Below are 18,724 nucleotides of genomic sequence, written 5' to 3' on the forward strand. Positions count from 1 at the left end.
ACAAGATGATTTTCGGTATTTCTGCTTACTTTAAAAATTATGGCTCAAGATAGGCCTGCAAAGAATTCTTAAATCAATTTCTACTACATCAGGTAGAATGAGTCACTTGGAAAGCCTGAGCATGAATCTGTTTTACTAAGAGATAATAATATTGTAACCAATTGTTTTATCCTTCTATGACATTTATTCATTTTATATTTTAACACCACAAAATCATGAAGTATTTTCTACTGTGGGTATTATCTTAGGAGAGGAACAGGGATGAATCAGTTGCATGTACATTTTACGTTCTATCAGTTATACTGGCATACTATAGAATCACACGCTTGAGAAAGCAGTACAGATACTTAACTATCACGGACAGATGAAGTCAGACCATGTTCATTGAGGTACTAGATTCAAAACGTATTCTACAATACAGAATATTCTAAAGATATCATGCTGACTGTGGGCAAAAAACCCCTTAATTATAAACATGTTTTTTCATGTTGTTTCTTAGGGTACAAAAACATGTCTTGGAAAATAACAACAACAAAAAATCCCTGCGGATGTTTCATTTATGTAAAGAAGGAAAATTAACACCATGTAAATATTGTGTATAGCTCTCCAGTCAGAATAATTCAAATCCTACTGGGATATAGTAACAGAAAATGTGTTTATAATTTTATTTTTAAAATGTGAAGTTCAAACTATTTTTAGAAATAATTATACAATATAACACAGCAAAGGGAAATATTTATTTTTCAATAGATTTTCACACCAGTCTTTCTGATAACAGTAAATTCATATAATTAATCATATAATGACTGAAAGCATGCCTCAAGCAATAATATTTCTTGAACTGAAATGCACTCACACTATCTTGCTGACCAACTTTACAATGGAGCCAGTCCTCCCTCGATGGATAATGAAAATTGGCTCTCAATGATAGACAAGAAAAATACGGATCAGAATGAAGAAAAACAGGGAACAAAATGCTTTTCAAGAAATCCAAAACTGTTTGTACAGTTTCCCTTCTTTGATGGAACTGACTTAAGATTATAGAAATAAGATTTTACCATTTAAAATAATTACTTGCTATTTTAGAGGTTTAGATTATTTAAAAGCTAGCTTTTTCCTCTGATCTTCCCAGCTGAGTCTGACCCTTCTCCTTAGAGTACTCATGGTTCCTTGTGTTTTAACTTAAAATGCATTTTTCTGAAATAGTGTATCATATTCATTTTTGCTTGGCTTATTCTCCTATTAGACTCCAAGTTCCTCAAGAGGAGGATGTATCATTTCTCTCTAGGGCCTGGAACAGGGGTGGAGAACCTGTGGCCTCGAAGCCACATGTGGCCCTGTAGGTCCTCAAGTGAGGCCTTCACAGAGCAAATCCCTATTCAGCCTTGAGGTCACAGGTACCCCACCCCTGGGCTAGAATGTTCTACATACAGTAGGCAAACAATAATTATTTATTCCTGTAGAAGCTCTAGGTAGATCTGTGATTTCAGAGCTATGCGGAGTCCCACTATCAGTGTAGACTACTGTTTTTTTTTAAATACCTTCTCTTCCTATGTAATCGTGGTCCACGTTTCTTTGTGGACAGAAATATTTATGTATGTGTCAAGAATATCCTGGATGAAAACATCAAAAGAAAATAAGCAGGCTTTCATGGATGAGTTTCTAATTCAGACCTCCATCTTCATAGTCGCATAACAGACTGAGAGGTATAAAGAATATGCTTTTTGGTATAATAACATTATATTTATGTGGTCTATCTTCCAACATCTGGTGTGAGAAGTGCAAGGTCATATAACCAAGTAGCCAATGTTTCTCACTGTCCTTTGAGTGCATGATAAGCACAACTCCTCCAATCCTTTATTTATCTATCCAAGGAAAACACTTAAACTTAGCTGCAATGTCTTTAGGTCTTCCAATTTCCATTTACCACGAATTTTCAGATAATTCCAACGTGAATATGGCTCAGTTCTTTCAGCAGTGTGTTTTTTGCATTTTGTAAAACAATGTCAAATTAAAAATATAAAGTTAAATGACTAATTTAATGTCTAATTCTACTACTTGGGCAGCCAGGTGGCATAGCTGGTAGAGCCCTGGGCTTGGAATCAGGAAAACTCATCTTCATGAGCTCAAATTTGACCTCAGATACTAGCCAGCTGTGTGACTTTGGGCAAGTCACTAAACCCTATTTGCCTTACTTCCTCATTTGTAAAATGAACTGGAGAAGGAACAGGCAAACCACTCCAGTATTTTTGTCAAGAGAACTCCACAAAGAGTAATGAAGCGTTGGATATGACTGAAAAAGACTGGACAACAACAAAAAATCTACTATTTAGATAACTCAATAATTGAGAAAGCTTTACTACTGTCTCTCCTCTAACTTGCTCCTCACTCCATCATCATTACAGATGTGTAAAGGAGCACAGAGTTAAAGGCCATTTTGCATTTTTATCCATTTGCTGAATAGACACAATACAAAAATATTCATTACCTGGTGGTCAGTCTTCTGGTGATGAATCTCACCATACTTAGCACTGCTGGTTGTTACGCAGCTGAGACAGTCTGTTGCTCTAGCCATACTTGAAGTCTTTCCTACTAGGTAGGATCTCTCAATGACTCTCATCATCACTGAGACCCAGGGCTACCACCACGCTACAATGAAGCCCTGGAGAAAGACTCCGATTGTATTGTTACCAGCTTGAGTTACATTTTGCCCCAATTTTTTTAGAAATCAAAATAAATTATATCTATATCGTGAATGTTGAAAACGGGCCATGGGAGAACGCAAATTTTGCAATTAGGCATTTCATCAATTACAATAAATAAAACAAAGTGTCCATAGGGTGGTACTGAAGATTTGGAGATTATAGTTATATTTTATAAACATACTGGAGAAGAAAATGGCAAACCACTTCAGTATCTTTGCCAGAAAAACCTTAAACGGGGCCATGAAGAGTCAGACATGACTGAGACAACTGAACAACAACAACAAAAAACCTATTTCAAAAGTGCTGAATGTTAAAGTCCTTCTTAGTGAAAACAAATAGAAAATTCCACAGTGTCACTGGGAATAGTTACATCAGTGCAAACAGCACACTTCACGCATAACTGCGTTAGTTTTCCAAATAGCAGTAAAATTTGCGTTTTTCAATGGAATAAACAGATATGGAGAAGAAGGTGCCATTTTTACGCAGTTACTTTTCTGACTATAACTACTCTTTAAATGATATAACATTACAGGCTTGAGGACCCTGTGGGATCCTAAAATATGTAACTGCTTTGAGGAAAGAGGCAGCTTTAGCAGCAGGTGGTCTAATTTTGTTAGCAGAACCACTGGCAATGGGGGTGGTGGGAAGCCTCTGGTGTTTTATGCTAAAATGACTAGACAATAACAAGGTAGGGCAATTTCAAATGTATCATGCTACAACTTTCTTATCAGAAACATTTCTGGCATACCGTTTTCCCTATGTATATGATGTCCTAATGTGAAAACATAAATGTGTTTAGAAGGTATATGTGAAAATTAACCTCTACATTATAGATCTCTCAATAGAAGACATTTTTATTTGTACAGGTTTGCAGCTTCACTGCAGAAGACTGCATCCAACCAACTGTTTATAACGAGGTAATGTTCCACATTAGCTGAGTAATGTTAAATGTTAGCCTGAAGGGCTGTCTAATGTTCAATGAAAAAAAAAGCACCCAACCTGTTCCCTTCCCCTGAGGTTCAAGCAATTTAATTTACCAATTCAATCAGAAGAGATGCGATCACAAAATAGCAGGTGCTTTTACCCTTTCAGAGGGTGTTTTGGTTTATAAGCAACTCCTCAGGCTAATGTGGAACATAAACATATTGTTGAACATTAGCCAGAACATGTGTGCACACATACATACACAGCAATGATACTTCGTCATGTAAAACACCAAACGCCGATATGCATGCCTTTTTGTTCTGTCTCGATTTAATAGTTTATTCCTTACCACGGCACATAAATATAAATGCCATGCACAGGAGGGAGCACAGTAAGCATTATATGATGAGGAATGGTATTTCTCTAGTATTTCACCTAGAGTGAACCTTTCAACTTAGAATTTATACGCCTTTCAACAAGGACTCTGTTATATTTAAAAAATGCTCTTCAGTGCCATGGATATTTATGGTTACCAATATTTACTGTAAAGTAATAACTTCTACTCTACTGAAAATATGTGATACATAAAAAGGAACAAATAAAAATTCTGTGTTTTTGCTGCAAAAACCCACCACAGAAAATGAAGAAAAGTTTTCTCTACCTCCATCATCATAAATCTACTTCGTATCACATTTATTCCCTTTCTCAACATTAGGCTATGTTAGATTCTGTACCATATCCCAGAGTCCTATGAAGTATTGTGGTTAGGCAGCGTCACACAAACGGATGCAATTCAATGAAAAGTTCAAGTCTAACTGTCACTTAAGCAGATGAACTATTTCTATCATCATTAAAATAGAGCAGCACAGAATTTTCAATGAAAAGTGAGGGCATGGACATATTATCTGAAAAGCAATATCTTTTTTAGATACACCAGCAATAGATAATACAGTACAGTTAACAATTCATTATCTACTAAGTCATATTTTGTTACTTAGAGTATTGGTCAACTTAAGTATGTTTTATTACGTTCAGCTGGCAAGTTATTTTGTTCAATTTATTAGAACTAACCTCCAACATATAAGTGATGACCACATCTATATCTCTTTATATCAAATTCTGGAATCATGGTATCTCAGTCGATTGCTGTCCACAATTAGTTCTGTGATGATATCCAGTTGGCTTAAACTAGACCCAGATGGTAGTGGTGAGCTGGTGCTGGGACAGCCAGGAGTGTGACAGCACAGTGGTTGTGTATTAACTCTTGGTGAAATAATTCTAAGGTTTAACTAAACTTAGTCCCACATATCTATCTTTCACTTAGCTATCACTTCAAATCATATTTCTGCTAGGCCAGGAGCTTATGAGATAAGCACAGAATATCATATTTTTGTTGACATACATTTGACATTAAAAAAACCTGTAAAATTTAAAATGGGGCTTGGGGGATAGGTCTAATGTCATTATGAGGAAAAGCAAGTAATGAATTAACCCCTTTCTTCAAAACTGTCTTAAAAATTCTTTCTGTAAAAATTTCTTTGGATAATTCCATGCCAGCTTAGGTTACTTAAAGCTTATTTTAAAAGCATTAATTATATACACATAGGACTGATGACCAAACTCTGGTTCAGATCTACAATAAGGAATAAAAACTGGCAAACTCAGTGATTAGGTCTCCATTAATAAGTCTATTAATATCATTTATTTTAATTAATGTTCTGCCTTAATTAAAATCATTAATGTTCAGAAGTAAAGAAGAATTTGCTTTATATACTTTATATATGTATATGTATATACATATATTTATATACAATTTGTTTTACATACACTGACAGGTGAAACTGGAATCCGGGCTGAGTCAACACACATTGTGTTTACTGATATGAAAATGACAGTTGTGTCACAACTCTGAGAAATCTGAGCAGCCAGTGGATAGATATTAGTCAGTCTAGAATTACAAACTGTATTTTCTACATTCAAGACCTGATCTGATGAATACGCCATTATCTGAGAACTCATCTCTGAAATTAAATCTTAGAGGGAAGAGCCCATGTCTGGTCTGGTTTGTTTGGAATATCACCTACCTCAACAGAATAACACAGGTCCTAACTATGATATAAAACTAATAACTGCTAATTAAAAAAAAATCACATTCAACTCAGACCACAGTGAAAAATCTATGAAATCTAACCATGGTACGCAAACTCAACATCTCTGCTTATAAAACCTGGCTTCATTCATTACTCTTGTATCTCTTGGGGGTCTCTTACAACTGTTCTGTCTGACTTCAGGTCCTTCTTATTTCAAACTCCTCCTTTTCTTTTTAGTTTCTCCCATTTCTTTCCTTCTTGCTCTCTCCTTATTTCAAGGGGCTAAAGAATGTTAGGGTTGGAAGGGAAATTAGAGATGATCTATTCTGATCTCCTATCCAGCACAGGAGTCACCTTTACGACATCCCTGAGTTGGGAATTCTCTAGATTCTGAACACAGGTAGTGGTGGGGAACTCGATTTTTCAGGAAGCAGACCACTCCATTGCTGGATAGCTCAAACTGGGAGAAAGATGCTCATACTGGGTTGAAATGTGCCCCTATAACTTCCATTCATTGTTCCTTACTGTGCCCTTTGTAAGAACACAAAACACACTTCCACCCTCCTTCATATGACAGTTATAATATCCTTCGTTCCTCTAGCTTTCTTTTTTCTGGCAAAACCTCGTTAGCTTCTTTCAACAGTTATGCATGACCCAATTTCCAGAAGCTTCATCATTTAATTTCTGGATGTATATGCTCTAGTTTATCAGTATTACTCTTAAAATACAGTTTTTAGAAGTGGCCGCAGTACACTAGATGTGGTCTGACTAGTGCAGCTATTATATTCAATAATCTGACATTCTATTTCCATTAATACAGCAAAATCTATCACATTATTGTTTCATACTCAACTTGTAGCTGTTTAGTATTCCCAAGTTTTGATTTTTTAAAAGTATAAACTGTTGTGAATTCAGGCCTCTGGCATTTTGACAATTACTCTTTTGAGGCTAAGAGCCTGATTTTATATTCATGCTTATTAAATTTCATTTTGCTTATAAGCCCAACTTTCCAGCCTCCTTTTAAATTTTGATTTAATCACCTTTCATATCATTTATTTCTCCTATTTGTCCATCACCTGTACATTTGACACAGCATGCCTTTTTGTTTTTATAATAATGACTCAAACTCACATAGTACTTAAAGTTTATTTTTACCAAGTGCTTCTCTAAGTCATTATTAAAATCACTAAAAAGGATCAGCCAAAGATTGACTCCTGTGGCATGCTATTAGAGACTTCCTGCCAAGCTGACATCAATCAGTTAATGTTGTTATTCACCCAGTTTTGAATCCCTTTAACTGTTTCTATCCCATCCACATACCTTGTTTAAAAGGATATTTTGGCAGACTTTGTCAGATGCCTTGATGAAAACAAGATACCTATTATGGAATTCCTTTAATATGCCCATTCTAGTAACCCTTAAAAAAAGGAAGTTGTTTGGCATAACCCATTCTTCATGAATCCATGTTAGTGCCAAATGATTGCTTCATTTTCTCCCTAAGACTTCACATACTATTTAGTTTAATGATCTGGTGTCAGTAGAAAGCTTATTGTAGTCTGCAGAATTCCCTTTATTTGAATAACATATACAAATACATTATACTTTGGAAAATGGGACATTTGCTCAATTCCGGTCTTTGGGATCATTCTTATGGGCAATTGTTTTAAAAAGATGATTGACACTGCTTTTGTGATCACATTACCAAATTACTTTAGCCCCTTTGATATACCAGCTGATTCTAGTGACTTTTTCTTCCAATTTCTTTTTTGACTTTTCATCTGATCTGATCCTTCCCTTTTTTTATTTTTCTAGATCCATTCCCCCTCCCCCCACCTTTGTTTTCTTTAGGGAGAATATGCTGCTGTTCAGATTTGCCATCATCATGGTGGCAGCAGAATCTGTAGACCAGAATACTCCCTTTTTTGTAGGGAAGTGCTTAGCCTTTGATTTAATCAATTTCCCTTTTCTTTTTAGTGGAAATTTGGGCCACTCCTTCTGGCAGATGGGTGATGCAGCTCCTAAGAGTTTAATGTCCACTCTACTTTCCCTCGGTCACACTTTTGTTTAGCGTGCATACTCGTATTCCGATTTCTCTAAATGACTGCCATATGACAACTCTAAATTAATTAGCATTCATAGGAGTCAGTAACTTCTAAAATTGAGAAACTTACTTAATGGATGTATCTGCCACTTAATTTTGTTAATAAGCAATTTTATTCACAATTCTATGAGACAGGGTACCTAACAACTACTCAGGGAAAAAGGAGCACCACGAGGTCAAGTATGCTTAGTATCATACAACTGCAGGGTAAGGGAGATGGCAATAGCATTCTGAAATCTGTAAAGGATTAGGCTAGAGACTGGACCTGTACTTCCATTAGAGGATTGGAAACTTGTGCTACCAGTGTGGGTCACCATCTTCTAAGATGTCTGGGAGTTTCCCAGAGCCCTAAGAATTTAAGTGCCTCGAATCCTTAAATCTAAAACTTATTGTATCAAACGAAACAATTAATTTAGACTAATGGTGACTTTTGGGGATGGGACCTGGGATTTCATTGGTTCTGGGAACTTCTCACGAGGAAACTCTTTCTTTCAATGTGGATCAGCACAAATGAGGAGACTCTGAGTTTTAGAGAATTGCCAGGGACAATGCAAAGTCTAGTGGCTTATTTGATGTCATACACCCAGAACAAATCAGAAGTGGAACCCAAATGTTCCTGATGATAAGTCCTAATTAAAAAAATATGCAGCAGGTCTCGTGTTGCTATTAAACACCTATGTTAAATACTAATTTTGTTTATATACACATAAATATGTTCTATTTTGGTTACCTTTTAAGCTTAGTGACATGATCATATTGCATCATATTTTCCTATGATGTTAGGAACCAGAGAATTACAAATAGATGTGTAAAAAAAAAAAAGGACATGAAGAATTTTTACCTTTTTCCATGCACAACTGCCCCTGGATCTTGAGATTTTGCCTCCAGTTCCTGAACTTCATCTACCAGTGTTTTAAAAGTGGCCCTCTTGATTCTGTTAAAAAAAAAAATTCTTATGAAAATTTCCTTGAAAATGTAAAAAAAAAAAAAGAACTAGCAATTCAGTTTAATGTCAAGATAATAATTTATAAATGTAATGATGGCCTTAGAAAGAGCAACAATTACATAAGTAACAGTCTTAGCTGTGTTTCTTTTAAACATTAAAATCATCATGCAAATTGCTAAAAGAAAAATATTTTTGGCTTAACATAAAAACATGGATAAACATTAAATGAATATACAAAGTCAATCTCAGGTGAAAAATTTATGTTGTGGAAGTATTTAATGTTCTAAAACATTCTTAGAATGAAAGAGACAAGGCTTTAGGCAACCGTTCTAAATACTGTTATCAGAGGGAACAAACCTCTTACATCAATCTCCTTTATATCTGGGATGCTGTAAGTAAGAACCTCCAAGTACCTCTCCTCCTTGGTGCAGGGCTTCCCAAGGTTAATACAGACTTTCTGCTTTAGCTCAGTTTTTCTACCGAATGAGTGGCATTTGTCCAGCAGCTCAGTCGACCCTTTTTTCTCTTAATTTTCTTTTTTCTAATCTCATAATACTACTAAACCTTGTGAATTGTTGAAAAATAAGCTCTGAAGATGACCTCACATTTAGAGAAATAGATCAATCATACAAAGGTCTATAATCATATACACCAAAGACAGATAAACTTACACTTTGTATACGATATCAAGAAGCAAAGACGTCACAGGAATAAATAACAGTCCCATCCAGAAGACTCCAGAACTAAAGAGCATGGCTGCCTGAAGAAAAAAGGAAAATAAATAAGCTTTTAAAATAATCTGAGAAGCTTGGGATATTACTGAATTTATAATACAATAAAAAATCCAGACGTCCATTTTGGAATGAGTCATTCACATAATCAAGTAAAATGTTTCAATTTAAGAACCAAATTTGTGAAAATTTTAATTTATTAAATCTTCAGAGTAGCTTTCCTTTCCATAATACTCTAATGGTATTAGTTTTATCCTGTGAATTTTTTTAATAGAGTTTTCTCTCTGTTCATCATGAACATTGGAAAGAGATAATAAATCTTGACATTCTTATATGACTTTTCAATGGCTTGGAATATCATGCTCCATTCTTTTCAAGCAAGAGTCCAAGTACAACCCAGACTAGGCCTGAATAATATTTTCCTTATACTCTAAAACCTTAAAAAAAAACAACAGAAAATCTTGTACATTTCCAACACTTTTTAATGTAACTGTCAAATAAAATTAAACTCTAACAAAATCCCATCACTATAGCATTTAGCTAAATTATGTAATATCATAATTATGTAATATAATTTCCCTACAGCATTGAAAAAATAGATATCACTAACAATAGTTCTGTAGAGACATCAGTTATATTACATAACTTAATAGCTATATAAGTTATTATATAACTTGCTTCAACACACCTGTTAAGGTTGAGCCAATGCCAAAGCAAATAACTTGCATGTAAAATAAGAACAAACTGTATTAAAATAAATAACCTGCCACTGGATCACATGCCAAGTATCTATATCAGAAGTATTATAGTTGCAAAGAAAATGATTCTTTTATTAATAAATTACTGTTCTGTTAGTTGCCTGCGATTATACCACAGAAATGCCTTTGTTATATAATTAGATTACACAGATAAAAAGTAACAATGCCACACAATGGCACTACAAAAATCTTACTTCATTTCTTAGCTTCTAATTACTTCTAAAAAGAAAATCTGCAGATTCTAATAGAAACCATTTAAGAAAAACACTGTTATGCTTTCTCTAAAAAGCAGCCAACTAACAACTTCGAGGAATGAAAACAGAAACCTCTTACATTGCAAACAGTTGAGGAAATGTTTCCAAGAATTTAGTTTTTATGGATTGTTGCTCCACCAATACAACTGAATAATGAATACATCATTATTTATCTTTTCATATATGGAAAGCTAGTATTCAGAAATTGAAAAAGACAGCTCTTATGAAGGGTCTAGTTACTTTTCAGAGTTTCTACTAATACTGATACAGAATCATAGTCAAACATCCAAGTTCGTTCTAAGAAGTGGTATTGCCTGTGTAACAGATTCAGCACACACATAAGCAGCTTTGAGGCACTGATTCTATCTGCACCAAGCAGAACAACCCTGAAAGTACTCCTCTAAAAAACAAAGTCAAAACCATTATAAAATGGTACCCCAAACAAACTCTGCAAATAAAATTAAACAATCCCCGGATTTCACAGAACAACACCCATATACCTCTGAAAACAAATGAGAAGGAAAATATTCACATAAAAGTCACTTTATTTTATAAGCAAAACATGATCTAGGACATGTTTGCTGACATTCTCAATTGTTAAAACCAACACTAACTGTGTAATAGGAAATGTCTATCAAGGCTGGGGGTGGTGGGGTGCTGGTGGTGGTCGTTTGTTTCCTAGGAAGCTTTATAGTAACATAACAACTGTAGAAAGGCCATTTTTTTCATATATAATTCCAGGTATTTTCATCTAAAATATCAGGTCTGCCTGGCTTCATTTCTAATGTTTTATTTGCCTGGTAAGGCAGGAAAGGTTTATTTTGCGCCTTGGCCACCTAGTACTAACCGTCTGCGGGTGAAGCTGCAGAAGTGGGATGCAGGTTTTAGGATGGTAATTCTGGCCATTGTCATGCTAACTGTGAATGAAGGAACAACTGGCGCCCAGTATTCACAGCCTGCCCAGCCTTGGGCTTTACAAGTGAACAAGAACTGAGGAAAAAAAGTTTTTTCTGCGTCATATTTGAAAGCCTGTCAGATTTTTTTCTTCTTTTGCAGAGTTAATCCAAACCTAAAAGATTGAAAGCCGACATTCGCATTAAAGACAGAGAGCCTCTTTGTATTTTTTGGAAAAAAATAAAATCCCACAGAGGTATTTCCTTCCTTTCTGCACAAGAAAGCTCCCCCTCACTCTGTAGAAACCATTTTTGTCTCTAACTTTTCACATCTCTCCACACACAGGCAGGTCATCTGGGAAATGGCAAACCAATCCCTTCCAGACAATGGCCGTAACAGGAGCAGCCTGTTCTGGGGATGGACTCTGGCTCCCTCTGTTCGAAGTTTACAAATTGTTCCTAATGGGTGAGATTTGTGGTCTATGCCAAGTTTGCCCCTGCCCCCACCCGGCCTCGAGGCCTTGTGAAACCAAATGGAATCTGCCACAAAAGTGGCTCCCGGGGGAACTTGAGAAAGAATCAGAAAATCAGGGTTGCAAAGCCTGGTAAACGGAAGGCCCAACAAACTCAGGAGGTAAAACAAATAAGCTCTTGTCTCTGTGGAGCGACAAGGACTCAAAATTATACAAACGGGACTTCAAAAATAAATGCGCAGAGTCTCAAAACTCAGGTTATGTCAAAGAATTATCCTCAAAATCTCTGTGTGAACTTGCGGAGAACGGCCTTTTTAGAATCCATGTGCGCCTGGCCTCCATCTAAGCACACAGTGGCAGTCCGGACTGAGACACCATGAAAAGGAAACCAATCTCCAGGACTGAGGAACCAAGAGCTAGCTGTTCCACAGATTTTTCAGAACTGTTCGAGGGCACTTGAACAAGAGTGGAACATCTCTCTTTCCTCTTCTCTCTTTTCTTTCTCCCACCACTTCCTATCTCTCCTGGAGCACTCCAGAGCATTCCAATCCTCTTCATTTTTTTCTAAAATCTCCATTTTCTTATTTCAAACTAGAGAACAATAGTTAAGTGCTTTACATTATTATCATCTCACTTCACCCCCCAAACCACTCGGTGACATGTAAGTGCTATTGTTTTCTCCATTTTAGAGCTAAAGAAAGTGACCTCTGTGCCCAATGGGACACAACTATTACGTGTCCGATTTGAACTTAGGTCTAGAGACTCCAAGTCCATTGCTCTATGCATTATGCTCAGCTGCCTTCCAAGTCAAATGTAACCTTATTCAATTCAGACATCTTATAGGTTTAACCATGATTTTTTTGCATATATGAAGAAAAGAAAGTGGTCTGTCCCTCCCTTAATAAATTGGAGACAATTTCAGGAACCTTCACTTAACTCACAAGAAAAATGTAAGACACAGACCACTTTTTCTAAAAATTGTCCTCTATTTATGACACATAGTTATGAACTTTAAAAGAAAATAGTCAGGGAACTTGAAGTTATCAAATATTAGTCACTGATTAGAATAAGCTAAGAAGAGGTGACATCGAAGAAAGAAAGGTAATAAAAGAACAACTAGCTGCTTTTGATGAGTTTAAACTATGAGATCTTGACGAATTAAATTCCTGGGTATTGAAAAAAATCAGCAGATGTGATTGTTGGGTCCTTGTTAGTGATATTTGAAAGGTTAGAGGAACAGCAGAATTAATTTCAGGACAAACACTGATTTGGCTTTTTTTTTTTTTTTAAGACAGAATAGATTCTAAAGTACTGTAGACTAGCCACTGACTTTAAATCCTAGCAAAAAGTCTTGATGGTATTATTAAAGGATATGACTGGTGAACATCTAGAATAGGAAGTAGTGAATGGAAAGTGCTTTGCACAACTGCCTGGCACACATAAACACCACATAAATGTTAGCTGCCATTTTTGTCGTTGTCACTACCACCATCATCATCATCACCAAAAAGAGCCGGCATGGTTACTTCAGGGGAAGTTAGTGCAGTGGAAAGAGTGCTGACCCTGGAGTCAGGAATTACTTAGTAGCTATGTGACCCTGGGCAAATCACTTAACCCTGTTTGCCTCAGTTTCCTCATCTATAGAATGAGCTGGAGAAGGAAATGGCAAACCACTCCAGTATCTATGCCAAGAAAACCCCAAATGGAGTTTTGAAGAAAATGACTAAATGACAAAAACATAATGGCTTCACCAAGAATGGATCCTGCTTAAGAAACCCAACTTCCTTTTCTGTACAGGGTTATTAAATCAGGGCAATGCTGCAGCTAGAATTTACCTACGTTGTAGAAAAGATCTGACAAAGTCTCTCATGCTTTTCCATAGAAAAAGGAAGATATATGAGCTAGAAGATGATATAATTAGGTGGACTTGGAACTCTCTGAGTGGTGTATTTCAAAGAATTCTGAGAAAGAATTGGTAGGATTTCATGATCTCAAAGAGTGCATACTTTTGCAGATGATAGCTTGAGGGGAATAGCTAACATGTTACATAACAGTTAATATCCAAAAGATTTTTGACATTGTAGAATGTTGAGGTGAATACAATCAATTGATATTTAATAGTAATAAACACAACCTCTTGTACCCAGGCTCAAAGTATCAACTTTATAAGTACGAAATGTGGGAGTCATGACTAGACAACAATTCATCTGAAAAAGGTTTTAGTGGATTATAAATTCAAATGAGTCAACAGTGATATGGCCACCAAAAATAAATATAGTCTAAGAAATTCAAGGTGTTCAGGACACTAGAAGTGAGAGTTTCATTCATCTACCTTGATGACACATCTGAAGTATTTGTTCATTTTGGGGGAGTCATATATTTTAGGAAGGACCTTAAAAAAATCGGAGATGGTCCAGAGGAGGACAACAATGAAGGCCTTGAAATCATGCCATGGGAAAATCAGTGAAAAGAACTGGAGATGTTTAGTCTATAGAAGAGAAGGGCTAAGGAGAACATCATGGCGGTCTCTAAGCACTTGAAGGGCCTTCATGAGGAAGAAGGAACAGACATGTTTTGTTTAGCTTTAGAGGGCAGAACTAAGAACAAAGTCTGAAATTTGCAAAGAAGCACATTTTGGCTCGATGTTGCCTAACAATGAGGCACAACAATGTAGAATGGAATCCTTTAGGAAATGGTGAGTGGCCCTTTCCTGGAGATCTCCAAGCAAAGGATAGTTGACCACCTGTCAAGTACATTGTAGACAGGTTTCTTGTTTAGATATGAGTTGAACTAGAAGGCCTCTGCAACTATGTGATTCTGGGTAATAAATTGGAGACAATTTCAGGAACCGTCACTTAATTCAATCTTTCTTTATTTAGGACTGATTCCAGTAAATAGAAAACAAATTTATTGAAGGATACTTTTAAAACACAGCTTCTTAAAATATAAAAACTACCAGGAACTTTTATGATACATTTATTTATTGTCCTTTTGAAATAAAGATGGTATCCTAACCTTTCTATCAATGGGTCTTAAGTTCACTTGAAAATGTTCCTGCCTACTCTGAAGGATATTCATATAGTGTTAGTTTCCTTATTTCAAGAACATAGTTTTGGGAATGCCTTTAGCTTGACTGATATGAACCTGAAAAAGCATGAAACAGTGCTTGCTCAGGATTATTTGCTTTCAGCCACTGATGAGAGGAAGAAGATTCCCTTTTTCTAAAACCTCAGACTCAAGAAAATATTATGTTTCTGACAATGGTTCCTTTATATGATGTTATATCAAGGATAGTGAAATACCTGGATACTTGAGGCATTCACTTGTTTCTACCTTTTTCTTTTTAGAAAGTGATGATAACCAGAGTATTAGTGAAGATCTGGAGGTTTTTCTAGGTAATCAAGATGGTAAGAAGAAAGGCAAAAGATGTCAATATTGAAATAGCCCTGTTCTTCTGTCTATGAAATCCTTAAAAAGTTTGTGTCATGTGTAAAAGGTTTCTTTTTTTTTTTGTCCATTCTTTAAGGTTGTAACTCATTTTGAGGCCATTATTAATGAAGTCCACAAGCTATTTATTAGAAGGAAGAACTTCAGAGATGATAATCACACTAGCTAACAACTATGTAAACATTTTGAAGTTTGAAAATTGCATGATCTCATTTGATTTACATTATTTCATCCAATCCTCAAAACTACTGGAATCATCGTACCCATTTTTATGAATGAGGAAACAGGTTCCTAGATGTGAGATGAACTGACCATGGTCATATAGCCAGTAAACACTTGGAGAGAGGATTCCAATACATACATGTGCTCATTCACGTTCCAGTGTTCTCTTCATTAGACTACACTCCTTCTCTAAGACATACTGATGTGATCTCTGAAATGCAAAACGTTCCCCTTTTCCTAAGCTAATGGCCAGATTGCTCCAGACAACTTTCACTTCCCTTTGTCCTCTAATCTCTGACATGCTAGGCGCGCAAGGCATATCTCATGAGGATGCTTTTTTTTCAGCCTCATTTACTTTTTCCAAATAGCTCTGAACATTTCCTGTCTTCCCAAATGAAACATTAAATAGGTAATCCTTACTCTAACATAATACCATAAAAACATGAATCCACTGTTTCATGAACACATTCATCTTTTATTCATTCATTCACTTCTCTATTGGGAGGCAATCATAGTTAACTGAACTGACTTGCCCAGGGTCACACAGCTAGAAAGTGTCTGAGGCCCCAACTGAGCTCAGGTCCTCCTGACTCCAGGGCTAGTGCTCTATCCAGGGAGTCACCTAGCGGCCCAATATATTCATCTTTTACATAATTAACGTACAGCTATTCAGGAAATAAGTACTGGCTTAAGCGTCAGGAGACCTGAGTTCTAGTCATGACTGTTCCAACTTGTTAATGTGACAGTGGAATGATAATCATGATAACGTCACTATCTTTACATAGTGCTTGAAGGTTTGCAAAGTGCTTTAGAAATTTTACCTCATTTTATCCTGACAACATTCCGAGAAAAAGGTATATTATCCCCATTTTATAAATGAGGAAACTGAGGCAGACAGAGATTGTGACTTGTCCAGAATCACAAAGGTAAGTATCTGAGGCAGGATCTGAACTCAGCTTTTCCTGACTCCAGGTCCAGTGCTGTGCCACTTCATCATTTGTGCCTCATTTTCTTTATTGGTAAAGTGAGGGACTTGGACTAGAGTATCTTTAAGGCCCCTTTTAATATCAACATGTTTAGTATTCAATTACTGTAAAATACATTAAATATTTATCGGTATCATTATTTGACTTAAGTTATGAACATTTTGTAGACAAGAATATTTGCTAAATTTTGTCTATCAGAAATGTCGTATCAAGTCATTGACCCTTGTTTCCTTGAATGCATGGAGATTTGGAAGGCTGGACAGGAAGAAGGCAGAGCATCCTGGGAACGTCCTTATGTCAAAAATATCTACTCCACACATTTCAGAGAAATTAAATAGTCCTATGCCAGTAATTCCAATACTGGTGTGAATTACCCCCAAGCAAACAAATAAAATCTGCTATCTACTCCACAGTAGCATACTCCATAGTAAAGGAACAGGAAATATGTGGTTTATATATGTGTGGCAGACAATGAGGGAGAGGAAGCACTTTTGGAGTACAGAACATTCTAGGGAGGGTGGGCTTGATAAGAAATCTGAATGTAGGGTCTTGAATAGCCCAAGGGGAAGCATGAAAGCAAAGGGACACTTTCCCCTTCTGGGAATAGAAGAATAGAAGTGGAAATTTCAGGAGCCAGAACCAAATTTTGCTTCCTTTTCAGTTTTCCAGGAATAGGGACTTGAGTGGTATGTCAGACTTAAGCAGTAAGAATATCCCTTTAGCAGCTGTGTGGGGATAGAATTCAGAGAGGAGAGATTAGAAGCAGAGAGACCATTTAAGATGCTCTTGCAATAATCCAGGAAAAGAGATGATGGGAATTTGAGCCAGGGAGTGGGCTGTATGAGTAAAGAGAAAGGGCCTGAGATATGTTGTAGAGGGACAATCAATTGAACTTGTAAATTGATTAGATATAAGGTGTGAGGGAGAGAAAAGAGTTTGAGATGATTTGCCAGACTTGAGGGTGAGTGTCTAGGAAGTCAACAGAAATAGGGAAGTCAGGAAGAGGCCTGGATGTTGGACATAGTTGAATTTGAGGTATGGTCACTTATTTAATCAGTAACTAAGTATTCATTAAGAACCTACTATGTATCAGGCACTGTGCTAAGTGTAAGTGCTGAGGATATGAGTAAAGGAAAAAAAGAGATTTGGTCAAAGGCAAAAGAAGAGGGATTTTTATTTGTAAGGAGGGCTACCCCTTCCTTTGAGACTTGAGAAAAGGAGCATGACTGAAGGCTAATATGGAGGCCATGATGTGAAGTGTAGAGCTAAGAAAGAGACAGAGCTTATGAAAACTTATTTTTTTTTCAATGAAGAATGAGGTAAGGGTTTATGTTAAAAAGGAGAAGGAGGTCAATGGCCTTCCTAAAATGTGGTGCTCAGAAATAAACATAATGCTCTAAATGCCCTTTGACCAGGGAAGAATAAAGGGAGATCATATTCCTTCTTTATATTTGTTAATGCAGATAAAGATAGTATATACTATCAATGAGCACTGGCAGATACCTGGTGTAAATCAATGCATGACCTACTGAGGCATTTTCTAAGAGTGTTTTACTATTGGATCTGACACTTAACCACTGTTGGCTTCAGTTTCCTTAACTGTAAAATGGGGACCATAATAGCACCTACCTCCCTGGGTTGTTGTAAGGCTCATATGAGATAATAATTATAAAGTGCTTAACCATCCTGGAGGTCGGGATTCCCAAATTCAAGAGCTCCACCAACTTCAGTCTGCCCCAGTAGCAGGGATTACAAGTAGATACCAGCCTGATGGAACTACACAGATTTGTTTGCAAAGCAGACAAACTATCCTAAGGTTTTAGTTGAAAGAGCATATTACAAACTCAAACATTTCTTAGTGGTATGAAGGCAACAGCTTGTTAGTGGCTTAGCACAGTACCTGGCAAACAGCAGGCACTACATAAAAGATACCCATTATAAGCTATTGTGTTAGTTTTCAAAAAAAATTTAAACATTTTAATTTAAAGTTTGCAGTTCCAAATTCTGACTCCTTCCTTCTCTCTCCTCCCCCTTCCCTGAGATGGTACGCAGATATAGATTATAGATAGGCAATTATGGAAAACATTTCCATATTAGTCATTTTGTTCAAGAAGACTTGAATAAAGGAAGAAGAATCAAAGTGAAAAATAGCATGTTTCAGTCCACATGCAAAAAATGTCAGTTCTTTCTCTGG

At 36.3% G+C, this 18,724-nt stretch overlaps 1 protein-coding gene across 7 annotated transcripts in view; it reads right to left on the reverse strand.

Annotated features, from left to right (window-relative positions):
• Nucleotides 1–18,724, reverse strand: part of ATP8A1 (ATPase phospholipid transporting 8A1) — a 278,564-nt gene that overhangs the window by 6,521 nt on the left and 253,319 nt on the right. For all 7 annotated transcript variants that reach the window (XM_072620622.1, XM_072620621.1, XM_072620616.1 and 4 more), the window contains 2 exons: nt 9,438–9,526; nt 8,662–8,754 (listed from right to left, as the gene is read on the reverse strand). In XM_072620622.1, the coding sequence (XP_072476723.1) occupies nt 8,662–8,754; nt 9,438–9,526 (182 nt within the window). The remainder of the gene's footprint in view (nt 1–8,661; nt 8,755–9,437; nt 9,527–18,724) is intronic.

Source organism: Notamacropus eugenii, chromosome 6, assembly GCF_028372415.1.
Source record: "Notamacropus eugenii isolate mMacEug1 chromosome 6, mMacEug1.pri_v2, whole genome shotgun sequence".
Lineage (NCBI taxonomy): Eukaryota > Metazoa > Chordata > Mammalia > Diprotodontia > Macropodidae > Notamacropus > Notamacropus eugenii.